The sequence below is a fragment of the Heptranchias perlo genome, unplaced genomic scaffold (genome assembly GCF_035084215.1).
Source record: "Heptranchias perlo isolate sHepPer1 unplaced genomic scaffold, sHepPer1.hap1 HAP1_SCAFFOLD_204, whole genome shotgun sequence".
NCBI classification, from domain to species: domain Eukaryota; kingdom Metazoa; phylum Chordata; class Chondrichthyes; order Hexanchiformes; family Hexanchidae; genus Heptranchias; species Heptranchias perlo.
The window spans coordinates 260,594-279,049 of NW_027139218.1; the positions used below are offsets into that span (position 1 = coordinate 260,594).

The 18,456-nt window shown below is 42.2% G+C and overlaps 1 protein-coding gene across 1 annotated transcript in view; it reads right to left on the reverse strand.

Annotated features, from left to right (window-relative positions):
- The window catches only part of LOC137310055 (protocadherin-16-like), a 351,469-nt gene that overhangs the window by 58,936 nt on the left and 274,077 nt on the right, over nt 1-18,456 (reverse strand). Inside the window, exon 12 of the mRNA XM_067978016.1 lies at nt 13,474-13,683. Coding sequence (XP_067834117.1) covers nt 13,474-13,683 — 210 coding nt within the window. The remainder of the gene's footprint in view (nt 1-13,473; nt 13,684-18,456) is intronic.

Consider the following 18,456-nt stretch of genomic DNA (forward strand, 5'->3'; position numbering starts at 1 on the left):
TAGGGTGCAATACATTAGTGTCAAATACTGTAGTGACCAATACTGTAGTGTCCAATACTGTAGTGTCCCAAAACTGTAGTGTTCAACACTGTAATGTCCAACACTCTAGGGTGCAATACTGTAGTGTCCAATACTGTAGGGTGCAACACTGCAGTGTCCAATACTGTAGTGTCCAATACTGTAGTGTCCAATACTGTGGTGTCCCAATACTGCAGGGTGCAATACTGTAATGTCCAATTCTGTAATGTCCAATACTGAAGGGTGCAATACTGTATTGAGCAATACTGTAGTGTCCAATACTGTAGGGTGCAATACTGCAGTTTCCAATACCGCAGTGTCCAAAACTGTAGTGTCCAAAAACTGTAGTGTCCAATACTGTAGGGTCCAATACTGTAATGTCCAACACTGTAGGGTGCAATACTGTAGTGTCTAATACTGTAGGGTGCAATACTGCAGGGTGCAATACTGTAGTGTGCAATACTCTAGTGTCCAATACTGTAGTGAGCAATACTGTAGAGTCCAATACTGTAGGGTGCAATACTGTAGTGTCCAATACTGTAGTGTCCAAAACTGTAGTGTCCAATACTGTAGTGTCCAAAACTGTAGTGTCCAATAGTGTAGGGTCCAATACTGTAGTGCCCAATACAGTAATGTCCAATACTGTAGGGTCCAATACTGTAATGTCCAATACTGTTGGGTGCAATACTGTAGTGTCCAATACTGTTGGGTTCCAATTCCGTAATGTTCAATACTGTAGGGTGCAATACTGTAGGGTGCAATACTGTTATGTCCAAAACTGTAATGTCCAATACTGTAATGTCCTATACTGAAGTGTCCAATGCTGTAGGGTCCAATACTGTAATGTCCAATACTGTAGTGTCCCAATACTGTAGTGTCCAAAACTGTAGAGTCCAATACTGTAGGGTCCAATACTGTAATGTCCAATACTGTAGTTCGCAATACTGTAGGGTTCCAATTCTGTAATGTTCAATACTGTACGGTGCAATACTGTAGGGTGCAATACTGTAATGTCCAATATTGTAATGTCCAATAATGTAGTGTCCAATACTGAAGTGTCCAATACTGTAGGGTCCAATAGTGTTAGATCCAATGCTGTAATGTCCAATACTGTGGAGTCCAATACTGTAGTGTCCCAATACTGTAGAGTCCAATACTGTAGTGTTCAATACTGTAGGGTCCAATACTGTCATGTCCAATACTGTAGGGTGCAATACTGTATTATCCAATACTGTAAAGTCCAATACTGTAGGGTCCAATACTGTAATGTCCAATACTGCAATGTCTAGTACTGTCGGATACAATACTGTAATGTCCAATAATGTAATGTCCAATACTGTAGGGTCCAATACTGTAATGTCCAATACTGTAGGGTCCAATATTGTAAGGTACAATACTGTAATGTCCAATACTGTAGGGTCCAATAACGTAATGTCCAATACTGTAATGTCCAATGCTGTCGGGTGCAATACTGTAGTGTCCAATATTGCAATGTCCAATACTGTAGGGTGCAATACTGTAGTGTCCAATATTGTAGTATCCAATACTGTAGGGTGCAATACAGTAGTGTCCAATACTGTAGGGTGCAATACTGAAGTGTCCAATACTGTAGTGTCCAATACTGTAATGTTCAATACTGTAGGGTGCAATACTGTCGTGCCCAATACTGTGGGGTGCAATACTGTAGTGTCCAATACTGTAATGTCCAACACTGTAGGTCTAATACTGTAATGTCCAATGCTGTCGGGTGCAATACTGTAGTGTCCAATATTGCAATGTCCAATACTGTAGGGTGCAATACTGTAATGTCCAATACTGTTGGGCGCAATATTGTAGTGTCCAATATTGCAATGTCCAATACTGTAGGGTGCAATACTGTAATGTCCAATACTGTTGGGCGCAATACTATAGTGTCCAATACTGTAATGTTCAATATTGTAGGGTCGAATACTGTAATGTCCAATACTTTAGTGTCCAATGCTAAAATGTCCAATATTGTAGGGTCCAATAGTGTTAGATCCAAAGCTGTAGGGTCCAATACTCTAATGTCCAATACTGTAGAGTCCAATACTGTAGTGTCCCAATACTGTAGTGTCCAATACTGTAGGGTCCAATACTGTAATGTCCAACACTGTAATGTCCAATACTGTAAGATCCAACACTGTAATGTCCAATACTGTAATGTTCAATACTGTAAGATCCAATACTGTAGGGTCCAAAACTGTAATATCCAATACTGTAGGGTCCAATACTGGAATGTCCAATGCTGTGAGGTCCAATACTGTAATGTCCAGTACTGTAATGTCCAATATTGTAGAGTCCAATACTGCAGTGTCCAATAGTGTAATGTCCAATACTGTAATGTCCAATACTGTATCGTCCCAATACTCTAGTGTCCAATACTGTAGTGTCCAAAACTGAAGTGTCCAATATTGTTGTGTCCAACACTGTAGGGTGCAATACTGTAGGGTCCTATACTGTAATGTCCAATTCTGTAGGGTGCAATACTGTCGTGTCAAATACTGTAGTGTCCAATGCTGTCGGGTGCAATACTGTAGTGTCCAATATTGTAGTATCCAATACTGTAGGGTGCAATACAGTAGTGTCCAATACTGTAGGGTGCAATACTGAAGTGTCCAATACTGTAGTGTCCAATACTGTAATGTTCAATACTGTAGGGTGCAATACTGTCGTGCCCAATACTGTGGGGTGCAATACTGTAGTGTCCAATACTGTAATGTCCAACACTGTAGGTCCAATACTGTAATGTCCAATGCTGTCGGGTGCAATACTGTAGTGTCCAATATTGCAATGTCCAATACTGTAGGGTGCAATACTGTAATGTCCAATACTGTTGGGCGCAATACTGTAGTGTCCAATACTGTAATGTTCAATACTGTAGGGTGCAATACTGTCGTGCCCCATACTGTGGGGTGCAATACTGTAGTGTCCAATACTGTAATGTCCAACACTGTAGGTCCAATACTGAAATGTCCAATGCTGTCGGGTGCAATACTGTAGTGTCCAATATTGCAATGTCCAATACTGTAGGGTGCAATACTGTAATGTCCAATACTGTTGGGCGCAATACTGTAGTGTCCAATACTGTAATGTTCAATATTGTAGGGTCGAATACTGTAATGTCCAATACTTTAGTGTCCAATGCTAAAATGTCCAATATTGTAGGGTCCAATAATGTTAGATCCAAAGCTGTAGGGTCCAATACTGTAATGTCCAATACTGTAGAGTCCAATACTGTAGTGCCCCAATACTGTAGTGTCCAATACTGTAGAGTCCAATACTGTAGTGTTCAATACTGTAGGGTCCAATACTGTAATGTCCAACACTGTAGGGTGCAAGACTGTAGGGTCCAATACTGTAGGGTGCAATACTGTAGTGCCTAATACTGTAGGGTGCAATACTGCAGGGTGCAATACTGTAGTGTGCAATACTCAAGTGTCCAATACTGTAGTGAGAAATACTGTAGAGTCCAATACTGTAGGGTGCAATACAGTAGTGTCCAATACTGTAGGGTCCAATACTGTAGTGTCCAATACTGTAAGGTGCAATACTGTAATGTCCAATACTGTAGGGTGCAATACTGTAGTGTCCAATACTGTAATGTTCAATACTGTAGGGTCCAATACTGTAATATCCAATCCGATTGGGTGCAATACTGTAGTGTCCAATACTGTAATGTCCAATACTGTAATGTCCAATACTGAAGTGTCCAATACTGAAGTGTCCAATGCTGTAGGGTCCAATACTGTAATGTCCAATACTGTAGAGTCCAATACTGTCGAGTCCAGTACTGCAGAGTCCCAAAACTGTAGAGTCCAATACTGTAGTGTTCAATACTGTAGGGTCCAATACTGTAGGGTTCCAATTCTGTAATGTTCAATACTGTAGGGCGCAATACTGTTATGTCCAATACTGTAATGTCCAATACTGTAATGTCCAATACTGTAATGTCCAATAATGAAGTATCCAATGCTGTAGGGTCCAATACTGTAATGTCCAATACTGTAGAGTCCAATACTGTCGTGTCCCAATACTGTAGTGTCCCAATACTGTAGTGTCCAAAACTGTAGAGTCCAATATTGTAGTGTTCAATACTGTAGGGTCCAATACTGTAATGTCCAACATTGTAGGGTGCAATACTGTAGAGTCCAGGACTGTCGAGTCCCAATACTGTAGAGTCCAGTACTGTAGAGTCCAGTACTGCAGAGTCCCAAAACTGTAGAGTCCAATACTGTAGTGTTCAATACTGTAGGGTCCAATACTATAATGTCCAACACTGTAGGGTGCAATACTGTTGGATCCAATACTGTAGGGTGCAATACTGCAGTGTCCAATACTGTAGTGTTCAACACTGTAGAGTCCAGTACTGTAGAGTCCAGTACTGTAGAGTCCCAAGACTATAGTGTCCAATACTGTAGAGTCCAGTACTGTAGAGTCCCAATTCTTTAATATCCAATACAGTAGTGTCCAATACTGTAGGGTCCAATACTGTAGTGTCCAATACTGTAAGGTGCAATACTGTAATGTCCAATACTGTAGGGTGCAATACTGTAGTGTCCTATCCTGTTGGGTGCAATACTGTAGTGTTCAATATTGTAATGTCCAATACTGTAGGGTGCAATACTGTAATGTCCAATACTGTAGGGCGCAATACTGTAGTGTCCAATACTGTAATGTTCAATACTGTAGGGTCCAATACTGTAATGTCCAATACTGTTGGGTGCAATACTGTAGTGTCCAATACTGTAGGGTTCCAATTCTGTAATGTTCAATACTGTAGGGTGCAATACTGTTATGTCCAATACTGTAATGTCCAATACTTTAATGTCCAATACTGAAGTGTCCAATGCTGTAGGGTCCAATACTGTAATGTCCAATACTGTAGAGTCCAATACTGTAGTGTCCCAATACTGTAGTGTCCAAAACTGTAGAGTCCAATATTGTAGTGTTCAATACTGTAGGGTCCAATACTGTAATGTCCAACATTGTAGGGTGCAATACTGTAGGGTCCAGGACTGTCGAGTCCCAATACTGTAGAGTCCAGTACTGTAGAGTCCAGGACTGCAGAGTCCCAAAACTGTAGAGTCCAATACTGTAGTGTTCAATACTGTAGGGTCCAATACTATAATGTCCAACACTGTAGGGTGCAATACTGTTGGGTCCAATACTGTAGGGTGCAATACTGCATTGTCCAATACTGTAGTGTTCAACACTGTAGAGTCCAGTACTGTAGAGTCCAGTACTGTAGAGTCCCAAGACTATAGTGTCCAATACTGTAGAGTCCAGTACTGTAGAGTCCCAATTCTTTAATATCCAATACTGTAGTGTCCAATACTGTAGTGTCCAATATTGTAGGGTGCAATACTGTAGTGTCCAATACTGTAGGGTGCAATACTGTAGAGTCCAGTACTGTAGAGTCCAGTACTGTAGGGTCCAGTACTGTCGAGTCCCAATTCTTGTATATCCAATACTGTAGGGTGTAATACTGTAGTGTCCAATACTGTAGGGTCCAATACAGTAGTGTCCAATACTGTAGTATCCAATACTGTAGGGTGCAATACTACAGTGTCCAATACTGTAGTGTCCAAAAACTCTCGTGTCCAATACTGTAATGTCCAACACTGTAGGGTGGAATACTGCAGTGTCCAATACTGTAGTGTCCAATACTGTCGTGTCCAAAAACTGTACTGTCCAATACTGTAGTGTCCCAATACTGCAGGGTGCAATACCGTAGTGTCCAATACTGCAGGGTGCAATACCGTAGTGTCCAATACTGTAGTGGCCAATACTGTAGGGTGCAATACTGTAGTGTCCAATACTGTAGGGTCCCAATACTGTAATGTCCAATACGGTAGGGTCCCAATACTGTCGTGTCCAATACTCTAGCGTCCCAATACTGTAGTGTCCAATACTGTAGGGTGCAATACTTAGTGTCCAATACTGTAGAGTCACAATACTGTCGAGTCCAGTACTGTAGAGTCCAGTACTGTAGAGTCCAGTACTGTAGAGTCCAGTACTGTAGAGTCCCAATACTGTAGAGTCCAGTTATGCAGAGTCCCAATACTCTAGAGTCCAATACTGTAGAGTCCAGTACTGTCGAGTCCCAATTCTTGTATATCCAATACTGTAGGGTGCAATACTGTAATGTCCAATACTGTAGGGTTCAAATACTGTAGTGTCCAATACTGTCGGGTCCCAATACTGTAGTGTCCAATACTGTAGGGTGCAATACAGTCGTATCCAATACTGTAATGTCCAACACTGTAGGGTGCAATACTGTAATGTCCAACACTGTAGTGTCCAATACTGTAGGGTGCAATACTGTAGGGTGCAATACTGTAGTGTCCAATACTGTAATGTCCAATACTGTAGGGTGCAATACTGTAGTGTCCAATACTGTAGTGTCCAACACTGTAGGGTGCAATACTCTAGTGTCCAATACTGTAGGGTGCAATACTGTAGTGTCCAATACTGTAGGGTGCAATACTGTAGTGTCCAATACTGTAGGGTGCAATACTGTAGTGTCCAATACTGTAGAGTCCAGTACTGTAGAGTCCCAATTCTTGAATATCCAATACTGTAGGGTGCAATACTGTCGTGTCCAATACTGTAGGGTCCCAATACTGTAATGTCCAATACTGTAGGGTCCAAATACTGTAGTGTCCAACACTGTAGGGTCCCAATACTGTAGTGTCCAATACTGTAGGGTGCAATACTGCAGTGTCCAATACTGTAGGGTGCAATACTGTAATGTCCAACACTGTAGTGTCCAATACTGTAGGGTGCAATACTGTAGTGTCCAATATTGTAGTATCCAATACTGTAGGGTGCAATACTGCAGTGTCCAATACTGTAGTGTCGAAAAACTCTCGTGTCCAATACTGTAATGTCCAACACTGTAGGGTGGAATACTGCAGTGTCCAATACTGTAGTGTCCAATACTGTAGGGTGCAATACTGTTGTGTCCAATACTGTAGGGTGCAATACTGTAGTGTCCAATAGTGTAATGTCCAACACTGCAGGGTCCAATACTGTGGTGTCCAATACTGTCGTGTCCAATACTGTAGAGTCCCAATACTGTGGTGTCCAATACTCTAGGGTGCAATACTGTAGTGTCCAATACTGTAGAGTCCAGTACTGTAGAGTCCAGTACTGTAGAGTCCAGTACTGTAGAGTCCCAATACTGTAGAGTCCAGTTATGCAGAGTCCCAATACTCTAGAGTCCAATACTGTAGAGTCCAGTACTGTCGAGTCCCAATTCTTGTATATCCAATACTGTAGGGTGCAATACTGTAATGTCCAATACTGTAGGGTTCAAATACTGTAGTGTCCAATACTGTCGGGTCCCAATACTGTAGTGTCCAATACTGTAGGGTGCAATACAGTCGTATCCAATACTGTAATGTCCAACACTGTAGGGTGCAATACTGTAATGTCCAACACTGTAGTGTCCAATACTGTAGGGTGCAATACTGTAGGGTGCAATACTGTCGTGTCCAATACTGTAATGTTCAATACTGTAGGGTGCAATACTGTAGTGTCCAATACTGTAGTGTCCAATATTGTAGGGTGCAATACTGTAGTGTCCAATACTGTAGGGTGCAATACTGTAATGTGCAATACTCTAGTGTCCAATACTGTAGGGTGCAATACTGTAGTGTCCAATACTGCAGGGTGCAATACTGTAGTGTCCAATACTGTAGGGTGCAATACTGTAGTGTCCAATACTGTAGAGTCCAGTACTGTAGAGTCCAGTACTGTAGAGTCCCAATACTGTCGAGTCCAGTACTGTAGAGTCCAGTACTGCACAGTCCAGTACTGTAGAGTCCCAATTCTTGAATATCCAATACTGTAGGGTGCAATACTGTAATGTCCAACACTGTAGTGTCCAATACTGTAGGGTGCAATACTGTAGTGTCCAATATTGTAGTATCCAATACTGTAGGGTGCAATACTGCAGTGTCCAATACTGTAGTGTCCAAAAACTCTCGTGTCCAATACTGTAATGTCCAACACTGTAGGGTGGAATACTGCAGTGTCCAATACTGTAGGGTGCAATACTGTAGTGTCCAATACTGTAGGGTGCAATACTGTAGTGTCCAATAGTGTAATGTCCAACACTGCAGGGTCCAATACTGTGGTGTCCAATACTGTAGTGTCCAATACTGTAGGGTGCAATACTGTAGTGTCCAATACTGTAGGGTGCAATACTGTAGTGTCCAATAGTGTAATGTCCAACACTGCAGGGTCCAATACTGTGGTGTCCAATACTGTAGTGTCCAATACTGTAAGGTGCAATACTGTAGTGTCCAATACTGTAGGGTGCAATACTGTAGTGTCCAATAGTGTAATGTCCAACACTGCAGGGTCCAATACTGTGGTGTAAAATACTGTAGTGTCCAATACTGTAGTGTCCAATTCTGTAATCTCCAACACTGTAGGTGCAATACTGTAGTGTCCCAAAACTGTACTGTCCAATACTGTAGTGTCCCAATACTGTAGTGTCCAATACTGTAGGGTCCCAATACTGTAATGTCCAATACTGTAGGGTCCCAATACTGTAGTGTCCAATACTGTAGGGTCCCAATACTGTAGTGTCCAATACTGTCGTGTGCAATACTGTCGTGTCCAATACTGTAGGGTGTATTACTGTAGTGTCCAATACTGCAGAGTCCAGTACTGTAGAGTCCCAATACTGCAGAGTCCAGTACTGTAGAGTCCAGTACTGAAGAGTCCCAATTCTTTAATATCCAATACTGTAGGGTGCAACACTGTAGTGTCCAATACTGTAGGGTCCCAATATTGTAATCTCCAAAACTGTAGGGTACGAATCCTGTCGTGTGCAATACTGTAGTGTCCCAATACAGTAGTGTCCAATACTGTAATGTCCAATACTGTAGGGTGCAATACTGTGGTGTCCAATACTGTAATGTCCAACACTGAAGGGTGCAATACTGTAAGGTGCAATACTCTAGTGTCCAAAAACTGTACTGTCCAATACTGTAATGTCCAATACTGTAGTGTCCAAAACTGTAGTGCCCAATACTGTAGTGTCCAATACTGTAATGTCCAATACTGTAGGGTGCAATACTGCAGTGTCCAATACTGTAGGGTGCAATACTGTTGTGTCCAATACTGTAATGTCCAACACTGTAGGGTGCAATATTGTAGTGTCCAATACTGTAGAGTCCAGTACTGTAGAGTCCAGTACTGTAGAGTCCCAATACTGTCGAGTCCACTACTGTAGAGTCCAGTACTGTAGAGTCCCAATACTGTCGAGTCCACTACTGTAGAGTCCAGTACTGCAGAGTCCAGTACTGTAGAGTCCCAATACTGTAGAGTCCAGTACTGCAGAGTCCAGCACTGTAGAGTCCCAATACTGTCGAGTCCAGTACTGCAGAGCCCAGTACTGTAGAATCCCAATACTCTAGAGTCCAGTACTGCAGAGTCCAGTACTGTAGAGTCCCAATACTGTAGAGTCCCAATACTGTAGAGTCCAATACTGTAGAGTCCAGTACTGTAGAGTCCCAATTCTTGAATATCCAATACTGTAGGGTGCAATACTGTCGTGTCCAATACTGTAGGGTCCCAATACTGTAATGTCCAATACTGTAGGGTCCAAATACTGTAGTGTCGAACACTGTAGGGTCCCAATACTGTAGTGTCCAATACTGTAGGGTGCAATACAGTAGTGTCCAATACTGTAATGTCCAACACTGTAGGGTGCAATACTGTAGTGTCCAATACTGTTGTGTCCAATACTGTAGGGTGCAATAGTGTAGTGTCCAATACTGTAGTGTCCAATACTGTAGTGTCCAATACTGTAGGGTGCATTACTGTAGTGTCCAATACTGTAGTGTCCAAGACTGTAAATGTCCAATACTGTAATGTCCAACACTGTAGTGTCCAATATTGTAGGGTGCAATACTGTAGGGTGCAATACTGCAGTGTCCAATACTGTAGTGTCCAAAAACTCTCGTGTCCAATACTGTAGTGTCCAATACTGTAGAGTCCAATACTGTAGTGTTCAATACTGTAATGTCCAACACTGCAGTGTCCAATACTTTAGGGTGCAATACTGTAGTGTCCAATACTGTAGTGTTCAATACTGTAGAGTCCAGTACTGTAGAGTCCCAATTCTTTAATATCCAATACTGTAGGGTGCAATACTGTAGTGTCCAATAATGTAATGTCCAACACTGTCGGGTGCAATACTGTAGTGTCCAATACTGTAGTGAGCAATACTGTAGTGTCCAATACGGTCGGGTGCAATACTGTAGTGTCCAATACTGTAGGGTGCAATACTGTAGTGTCCAATACTGTAGAATCATAGAATCATAGAAGTTTACAACATGGAAACAGGCCCTTCGGCCCAACATGTCCATGTCGCCTAGTTTATACCACTGAGCTAATCCTAATTGCCTGCACTTGGCCCATATCCCTCTGTACCCATCTTACCCATGTAACTTTCCAAATGCTTTTTAAAAGACAAAATTGTACCTGCCTCTACTACTGCCTCTGGCAGCTCGTTCCAGACACTCACCACCCTTTGAGTGAAAAAATTGCCCCTCTGGACCCTTTTGTATCTCTCCCCTCTCACCTTAAATCTATTCCCCCTCGTTATAGACTCCCCGACCTTTGGGAAAAGATTTTGACTATCTACCTTATCTATGCCCCTCATTATTTTATAGACTTCTATAAGATCACCCCTAAATCTCCTACTCTCCAGGGAAAAAAGTCTCAGTCTATCCAACCTCTCCCTATAAGTCAAACACTGTAGTGTCCAATACTGTAGTGTCCAAACCTGTACTGTCCAATACTGTAGTGTCCAATACTATAGGGTGCAATGCTGTAGTGCCCAATGCTGTAGGGTGCAATACTGTAATGTTCAATACTGTATGGTCCCAATACTGTAGTGTCCAATACTGTAGTGTCCAAAACTGTAGTGTCCAATACTGTAGTGTCCAATACTGTAGGGTCCAATACTGTAATGTCCAATACTGTAGGGTGCAATACTGTAGTGTCCAATACTGTAATGTCCAATACTGAAGGGTGCAATATTGTAGTGTCCAATACTGTAATGTCCAGTACTCTAGGTCCAATACTGTAATGTCCAATACTGTTGGTTGCAATACTGTAGTGTCCAATACTGTTGGTTGCAATACTGTAGTGTCCAATACTGTAGGGTTCCAATTCTGTAATGTTCAATACTGTAGGGTGCAATACTGTAATGTCCAATACTGTAATGTCCAATACTGAAGTGTCCAATACTGTAGTGTCCCAATACTCTAGGGTCCAATAGTGTTCGATCCAATGCTGTAGGGTCCAATACTGTAATGTCCAATACTGTAGAGTCCAATACTGTAGTGTCCCAATACTGTAGTGTCCAATACTGTAGAGTCCAATACTGTAGTGTCCAACACTGTAGGGTGCAATACTTTAGGGTCCAATACTGTAGGGTGCAATACTGTAATGTCCAACACTCTAGTGTGCGATACTGTAGTGTCCAATACTGTAGTGTCCAATACTGTAATGTCCAATACTGTAGGGTGCAATACCGTAGTATCCAATACTGTAAAGTCCAATACTCTAGTGTGTGATACTGTAATGTTCAATACTGTAAGATCGAATACTGTAGGATCCAATACTGCAATATCCAATACTGCAATATCTAGTACTGTAGGATACAATACTGTAATGTCCAATATTGTAGGGTCCAATACTGTAATGTCCAATACTGTTAGGATCCAATACTGTAATGTCCAATACTGTAATGTCCAATACTGTAAGATCCAATACTGTAATGTCCAATACTGTAAGATCCAATACTGTAATGTCCAATACTGTAATGTCCAATACTGTAATGTCCAATACTGTAGGGTGCAATACTGTAGTGTCAAATACTGTAATGTCCAATACTGAAGGGTGCAATACTGTAGTGTCCAATACTGTAATGTCCAGTACTGTTGGTTGCAATACTGTAGTGTCCAATACTGTAGGGTTCCAATTCTGTAATGTTCAATACTGTAGGGTGCAATACTGTAATGTCCAATACTGTAATGTCCAATACTGAAGTGTCCAATACTGAAGTGTCCAATACTGTAGTGTCCCAATACTCTAGGGTCCAATAGTGTTCGATCCAATGCTGTAGGGTCCAATACTGTAATGTCCAATACTGTAGAGTCCAATACTGTAGTGTCCCAATACTGTAGTGTCCAATACTGTAGAGTCCAATACTGTAGTGTCCAACACTGTAGGGTGCAATACTTTAGGGTCCAATACTGTAGGGTGCAATACTGTAATGTCCAACACTCTAGTGTGCGATACTGTAGTGTCCAATACTGTAATGTCCAATACTGTAGGGTGCAATACCATAGTATCCAATACTGTAAAGTCCAATACTCTAGTGTGCGATACTGTAATGTTCAATACTGTAAGATTGAATACTGTAGGATCCAATACTGCAATATCCAATACTGCAATATCTAGTACTGTAGGATACAATACTGTAATGTCCAATATTGTAGGGTCCAATACTGTAATGTCCAATACTGTAGGATCCAATACTGTAATGTCCAATACTGTAATGTCCAATACTGTAAGATCCAATACTGTAAGATCCAATACTGTAATGTCCAATACTGTAAGATCCAATACTGTAGGGTCCAATACTGTAATGTCCAATATTGTAGGGTCCAATATTGTAAGGTCCAATACTGTAATGCCCAATACTGTAATGTCCAATACTGTAATGTCCAATATTGTAAGGTCCAATACTGTAAGATCGAATACTGTAGGGTCCAATACTGTAATGTCCAAAACTGTAGGGTCCAATACTGTAATGTTTAATACTGTACAATCCAATACTGTAGGGTCCAATACTGTAATGTCCAATACTGCAATGTCTAGTACTGTAGGATACAATACTGTAATGTCCAATACTGTAGGGTCCAATACTGTAATGTCCAATACTGTAGGGTCCAATACTGTAATGTCCAATACTGTAATGTCCAATACTGTAATGTGCAATACTGTAAGATCGAATACTGTAGGGTCCAATACTGTAATGTCCAATACTGTAATGTCCAATACTGTCGTGTCCAATACTGTCGGTTGCAATATTGTAGGATCCCAGTGCCATTGGCTCCCAGCACCCATTGGCTCCCAATACCATTGGCTCCCAGTACCGTTGGCTCCCAGTACCATTGCCTTGTAGTACCACTAGCTCACAGTATCATTGGTTCTCAATAACATTGGCTCCCAATACTGTACCACAACAACAATGATCACCTTGTGGGGAGTGAACATCAAATAAAAGCTTCTTTAGCAAATCTATTATCAATTTGTTCTGTCGTCATATTCTGCAATGTAGATACTTTTACACACTCACCCTCACAAACACTCACATTCACTTACATACTAACACGCTCTTACCGATGATCTCGTACTCCACACGCCCATTTTCACCAGTGTCTTTGTCTGTGGCCTTAGCTGTGAACAGTGACACACGGTCCTGGTTTTCCGGTACATGCAGCTCATACTGCTCCTTCTCAAACTGCGGAATATTGTCGTTTTCATCCACAACCGTGATGTAAACTGTCACCGTGGCAAAATTGGGAGGAGTCCCGCCATCTTTAGTATAAACTGGAACAAGTAATCTGTTAGTAACTGTGGAGACTCAGAGAAACAGAGGAAGCGAGGGAGCGGGAGTGAGAGAGACTGTAATAGAGAGGGGCAGAGTGGACAAGGGAGGGAGAGGGAAGGATATATTGGCCTTGGAGGGAGTGCAGTGTATATTTACTAGACTGTTACCTGGACTCCAAGGGTTAAATAACGAGGAGAGATTACACAAACTAGGGTTGTATTCCCTGGAATATAGAAGATTAAGGGGTGATTTGATCGAAGCTTTCAAGATATTAAGGGGAACTGAAAGGGTAGATAGAGAGAAACTATTTCCGCTGGTTGGGGAGTCTAGGACGAGGGCACATAATCTAAAAATTAGAGACAGGATTTCAGGAGTGAGATTAGAAAACATTTCTACACACAAAGGGTGGTAGAAGTTTGGAACTCTCTTCCGCAAACGGCAATTGATACTAGCTCAATTGTTAATTTTAAATCTCAGATTGTAAGATTTTTGTTAACCAAATCTATTAAGGGATATGGGGCTAAAGCGGGTGTATGGAGTTAGGTCACAGATCAACCATGATCTCATTGAAAGGCGGAACAGGCTCGAGGGACTAAATGGCCTACTAAATGGAGGTGGGGGGGGGGTCGCAATATTGGTTAAAGAAACAATTACAGCTGTGAGGAGGGATGATATATTGGAAGGATCATCAAATGAGACCATGGGAGGAACTGAAGAACAAAAAAGGGGCAGTCACACTGCTGGGAGTGAACTATAGACCCCCAAAACAGTCAGAGGGAGATAGAAGAGCAAATATGCAGGCAAATTTCTGAGAAGTGCACAAACAGTGATAGCAGGGGATTTCAACTTCCCAAATATTAACTGGAATTCTTAAATTGCATTCAGGAGAACTTTTTTAGCCAGTACGTAGCAAGCCCAACAAGAGAGGGGGCAGCTCTGGATTTAGTTTTAGGGAATGAAGCTGGGCAGGTGGAGGGAGTATCGGGGGAGAGCATTTTGATGGTAGTGATAATAACTCAGTTAGATTTAGCATAGTTATGGAAAAGGACAAAGAAAGACCAGGAGTAAAAGTTCTCAATTGGGGAAATGCCAATTTTACTAAGCTGAGAAGTGATTTAGCAAAAGTGGACTGGAAACAGTTACTTGAAGGTAAATCAGTGTCAGAGCAGTGGGAGGTGTTCAAGGGGGAGATTCAAGGGGTTCAGAGTAAACATGTTCCCACAAAGAAAAAGGGTGGGACTGCCAAATCTAGAGTCCCCTGGATGTCAAGCAGCATTCAGGGTAAGATAAGGCAAAAAAGGGAAGCTTATGTCAGACACCGAGAACTCAATACTGCAGAAAGCCTAGAGGAGTATCGAAAGTGCAGGAGTGAAATTAAAAAGGAAATTAGGAAAGCAAAGAGAGGGCATGAAAAAATATTGGGAAATAAAATCAAGGAAAACCCAAAGATGTTTGATAAATACATAAAGAGCAAGAGGATAACTCAGGAAAGAGTAGGGCCTATTAGAGACCAAAAAGGTAAACTATGTGTGGAGGCGGAAGATGTGGGTATGGTTCTTAATGAATTCTTTGCGGCTGTCTTCACAAAAGAGAGGGACAATACAGAGATTGTAGTTGAGGAGGAGGAGTGTGAAATATTGGATGGGATAAACTTAGTGAGAGAGGAAGTATTAAGGGGATTAGCATCTTTGAAAGTAGATAAATCACCAGGCCCGGATGAAATGTATCCCAGGCTGTTAAGGGAAGCCAGGGAGGAAATAGCGGAGGCTCTGACCATCGTTTCCCAATCCTCCCTGGCTACAGGCGTGGTACTGGAGGATTGGAGGACTGCTAACATTGTACCATTGTTTAAAGAGGGAGCAAAGGATAGACCGAGTAATTACAGGCCAATCAGTCTAACCTTGGTGGTGAGTAAATTATTGCAAAAAATTCTGAGGGACAGGCTAAACCGTCATTTAGAAAGGCACGGGTTAATCAAGGACAGTCAGCATGGATTTGTTAAGGGAAGGTTTTGTCTGACTAACTTGATTGAATTTTTTGAGGAGGTAACAAGGAGGGTCGATGAGGGTAGTGTGTTTGATGTAGTCTACATGGATTTTAGCAAGGCTTTTCACAAGGTCCCACGTGGCAGACTGGTCAGAAAAGTAAAAGTCCATGGGATCCAAGGGAAAGTGGCAAGTTGGATCCAAAATTGGCTCAGTGGCAGGAAGCAAAGTGTAATGGTCGATGGGTGACTGGAAGGCTGTTTCCAGTGGGGTTCCGCAAGGCTCAGTGTTAGGTTCCTTGCTTTTTGTGGTATATATTAATGACGTGGACTTGAATGTAGGGGGTTTTATGAAAAAATTTGCAGATGATACAAAAATTGCCGTGTAGTTGATAGTGAGGAGGAAAGCTGTAGATTGCAGGAAGATATAGGACAAAGTCAGCATGGCTTTACGAAGGGGAAGTCATGTCTGACAAATTTGCTTGAGTTCTTTGAGGACATAACGTACAGGGTGGATAAAGGGGAACCAGTGGACGTAGTGTATTTAGACTTCCAGAAGGCATTCGACAAGGTGCCACATAAAAGATTATTGCTCAAGATAAAGTATCACTGGATTGGGGGTAATATTCTGGCATGGGTGGAGGATTGGTTATCTAACAGGAAGCAGAGAGTTGGGATAAATGGTTCATTCTCGGACTGCCAACCAGTAGCCAGTGGTGTTCCGCAGGGGTCGGTTCATGTCCAATTTCCTGCCCGCTCCCCGTAACCCCTAATTCCCTTTACTTCTAGGAAACTGTCCATTTCTGTTTTAAATTTATTTAATGATGTAGCTTCCACAGCTTCCTGGGGCAGCAAATTCCACAGACCTACTACCCTCTGAGTGAAGAAGTTTCTCCTCATCTCAGTTTTGAAAGAGCAGCCCCTTATTCTAAGATTATGCCCCCTAGTTCTAGTTTCACCCATCCTTGGGAACATCCTTACCGCATCCACCCGATCAAGCCCCTTCACAATCTTTACAATCTCCCCAACTCTTTACAATCTATATTAACGATTTGGAGGAGGGGACCAAGTGTAACATATCAAAGTTTGCAGATGATACAAAGATGGGAGGGAAAGTAGAGAGTGAGGAGGACATAAAAGACCTACAAGGGGATATAGACAGGCTGGGTGAGTGGGCGGAGATTTGGCAGATGCAATATAATATTGGAAAATGTGAGGTTATGCACTTTGGCAGGAAAAATCAGAGAGCAAGTTATTATCTTAATGGCGAGAAACTGGAAAGTACTGCAGTACAAAGGGATCTGGGGGTCCTAGTGCAAGAAAATCAAAAAGTTAGCATGCAGGTGCAGCAGGTGATCAAGAAGGCCAATGGAATGTTGGCTTTTATTGCTAGGGGGATAGAATATAAAAACAGGGAGGTATTGCTGCAGTTATATAAGGTATTGGTGAGACCGCATCTGGAATACTGCATACAGTTTTGGTGTCCATACTTAGGAAAAGACATACTTGCTCTCGAGACAGTACAAAGAAGGTTCACTCGGCTAATCCCGGGGATGAGGGGGCGGACATATGAGGAGAGGTTGAGTAGATTGGGACTCTACTCATTGGAGTTCAGAGGATTTGAGTGGCGATCTTATTGAAACATATAAGATTGTGAAGGGGCTTGATCGGGTGGATGCGGTAAGGATGTTCCCAAGGATGGGTGAAACTAGAACTAGGGGGCATAATCTTAGAATAAGGGGCTGCTCTTTCAAAACTGAGATGAGGAGAAACTTCTTCACTCAGAGGGTAGTAGGTCTGTGGAATTTGCTGCCCCAGGAAGCTGTGGAAGCTACATCATTAGATAAATTTAAAACAGAAATGGACAGTTTCCTAGAAGTAAAGGGAATTAGGGGTTACGGGGAGCGGGCAGGAAATTGGACATGAATTTAGATTTGAGGTTAGGATCAGATCAGCCATGATCTCATTGAATGGCGGAGCAGGCTCGAGGGGCCGATTGGCCTACTCCTGCTCCTATTTCTTATGTTCTTATGTTCTTATATCAATGGACTGGTCAGTTGGGCAGAAAAGTGGCAAATGGAATTCAATCCGGAGAAGTGTGAGGTAATGCATTTGGTGAAGGCAAACAAGGCAAGGGAATACACAATAAATGGGAGGATACTGAGAGGTGTAGAGGAAGTGAGGGACCTTGGAGTGCATGTCCACAGATCCATGAAAGTAGCAGGACAGGTAGATAAGGTGGTTAAAATGGCATATGGGATACTTTCCTTTATTAGCCGAGGAATAGAATATAAGAGCAGGGAGGTTATGCTGGAACTGTATAAAAAAACTAGTTAGACCACAACTTGAGTACTGTGTACAGTTCTGGTCACCACATTACAGGAAGGATGTGATTGCACTAGAGAGGGTGCAGAGGAGATTTACGAGGATGTTGCCAGGACTGGAGAATTTTAGCGATGAGGAAAGATTGGATCGGCTGGGGTTGTTTTCTTTGGAACAGAGGAGGCTGAGGGGAGATTTAATTGAGGTGTACAAAATTATGAGGGGCCTTGATAGAGTGGATAGGGAGGACCTATTTCCCTTAGCAGAGGGGTCAGTGACCAGGGGTCATAGATTTAAAGTGATTGGTAGAAGGATTAGAGGGGAGCTGAGGAGAAATGTTTTCCCCCAGAGGGTGGTGGGGGTCTGGAACTCACTGCCTGAGAGGGTGGGAGAGGCAGAAACCCTCAACTCATTTAAAAAGTACTTGGATGTGCACCTGAAGAGCCGAAACCTACAGGGCTACGGA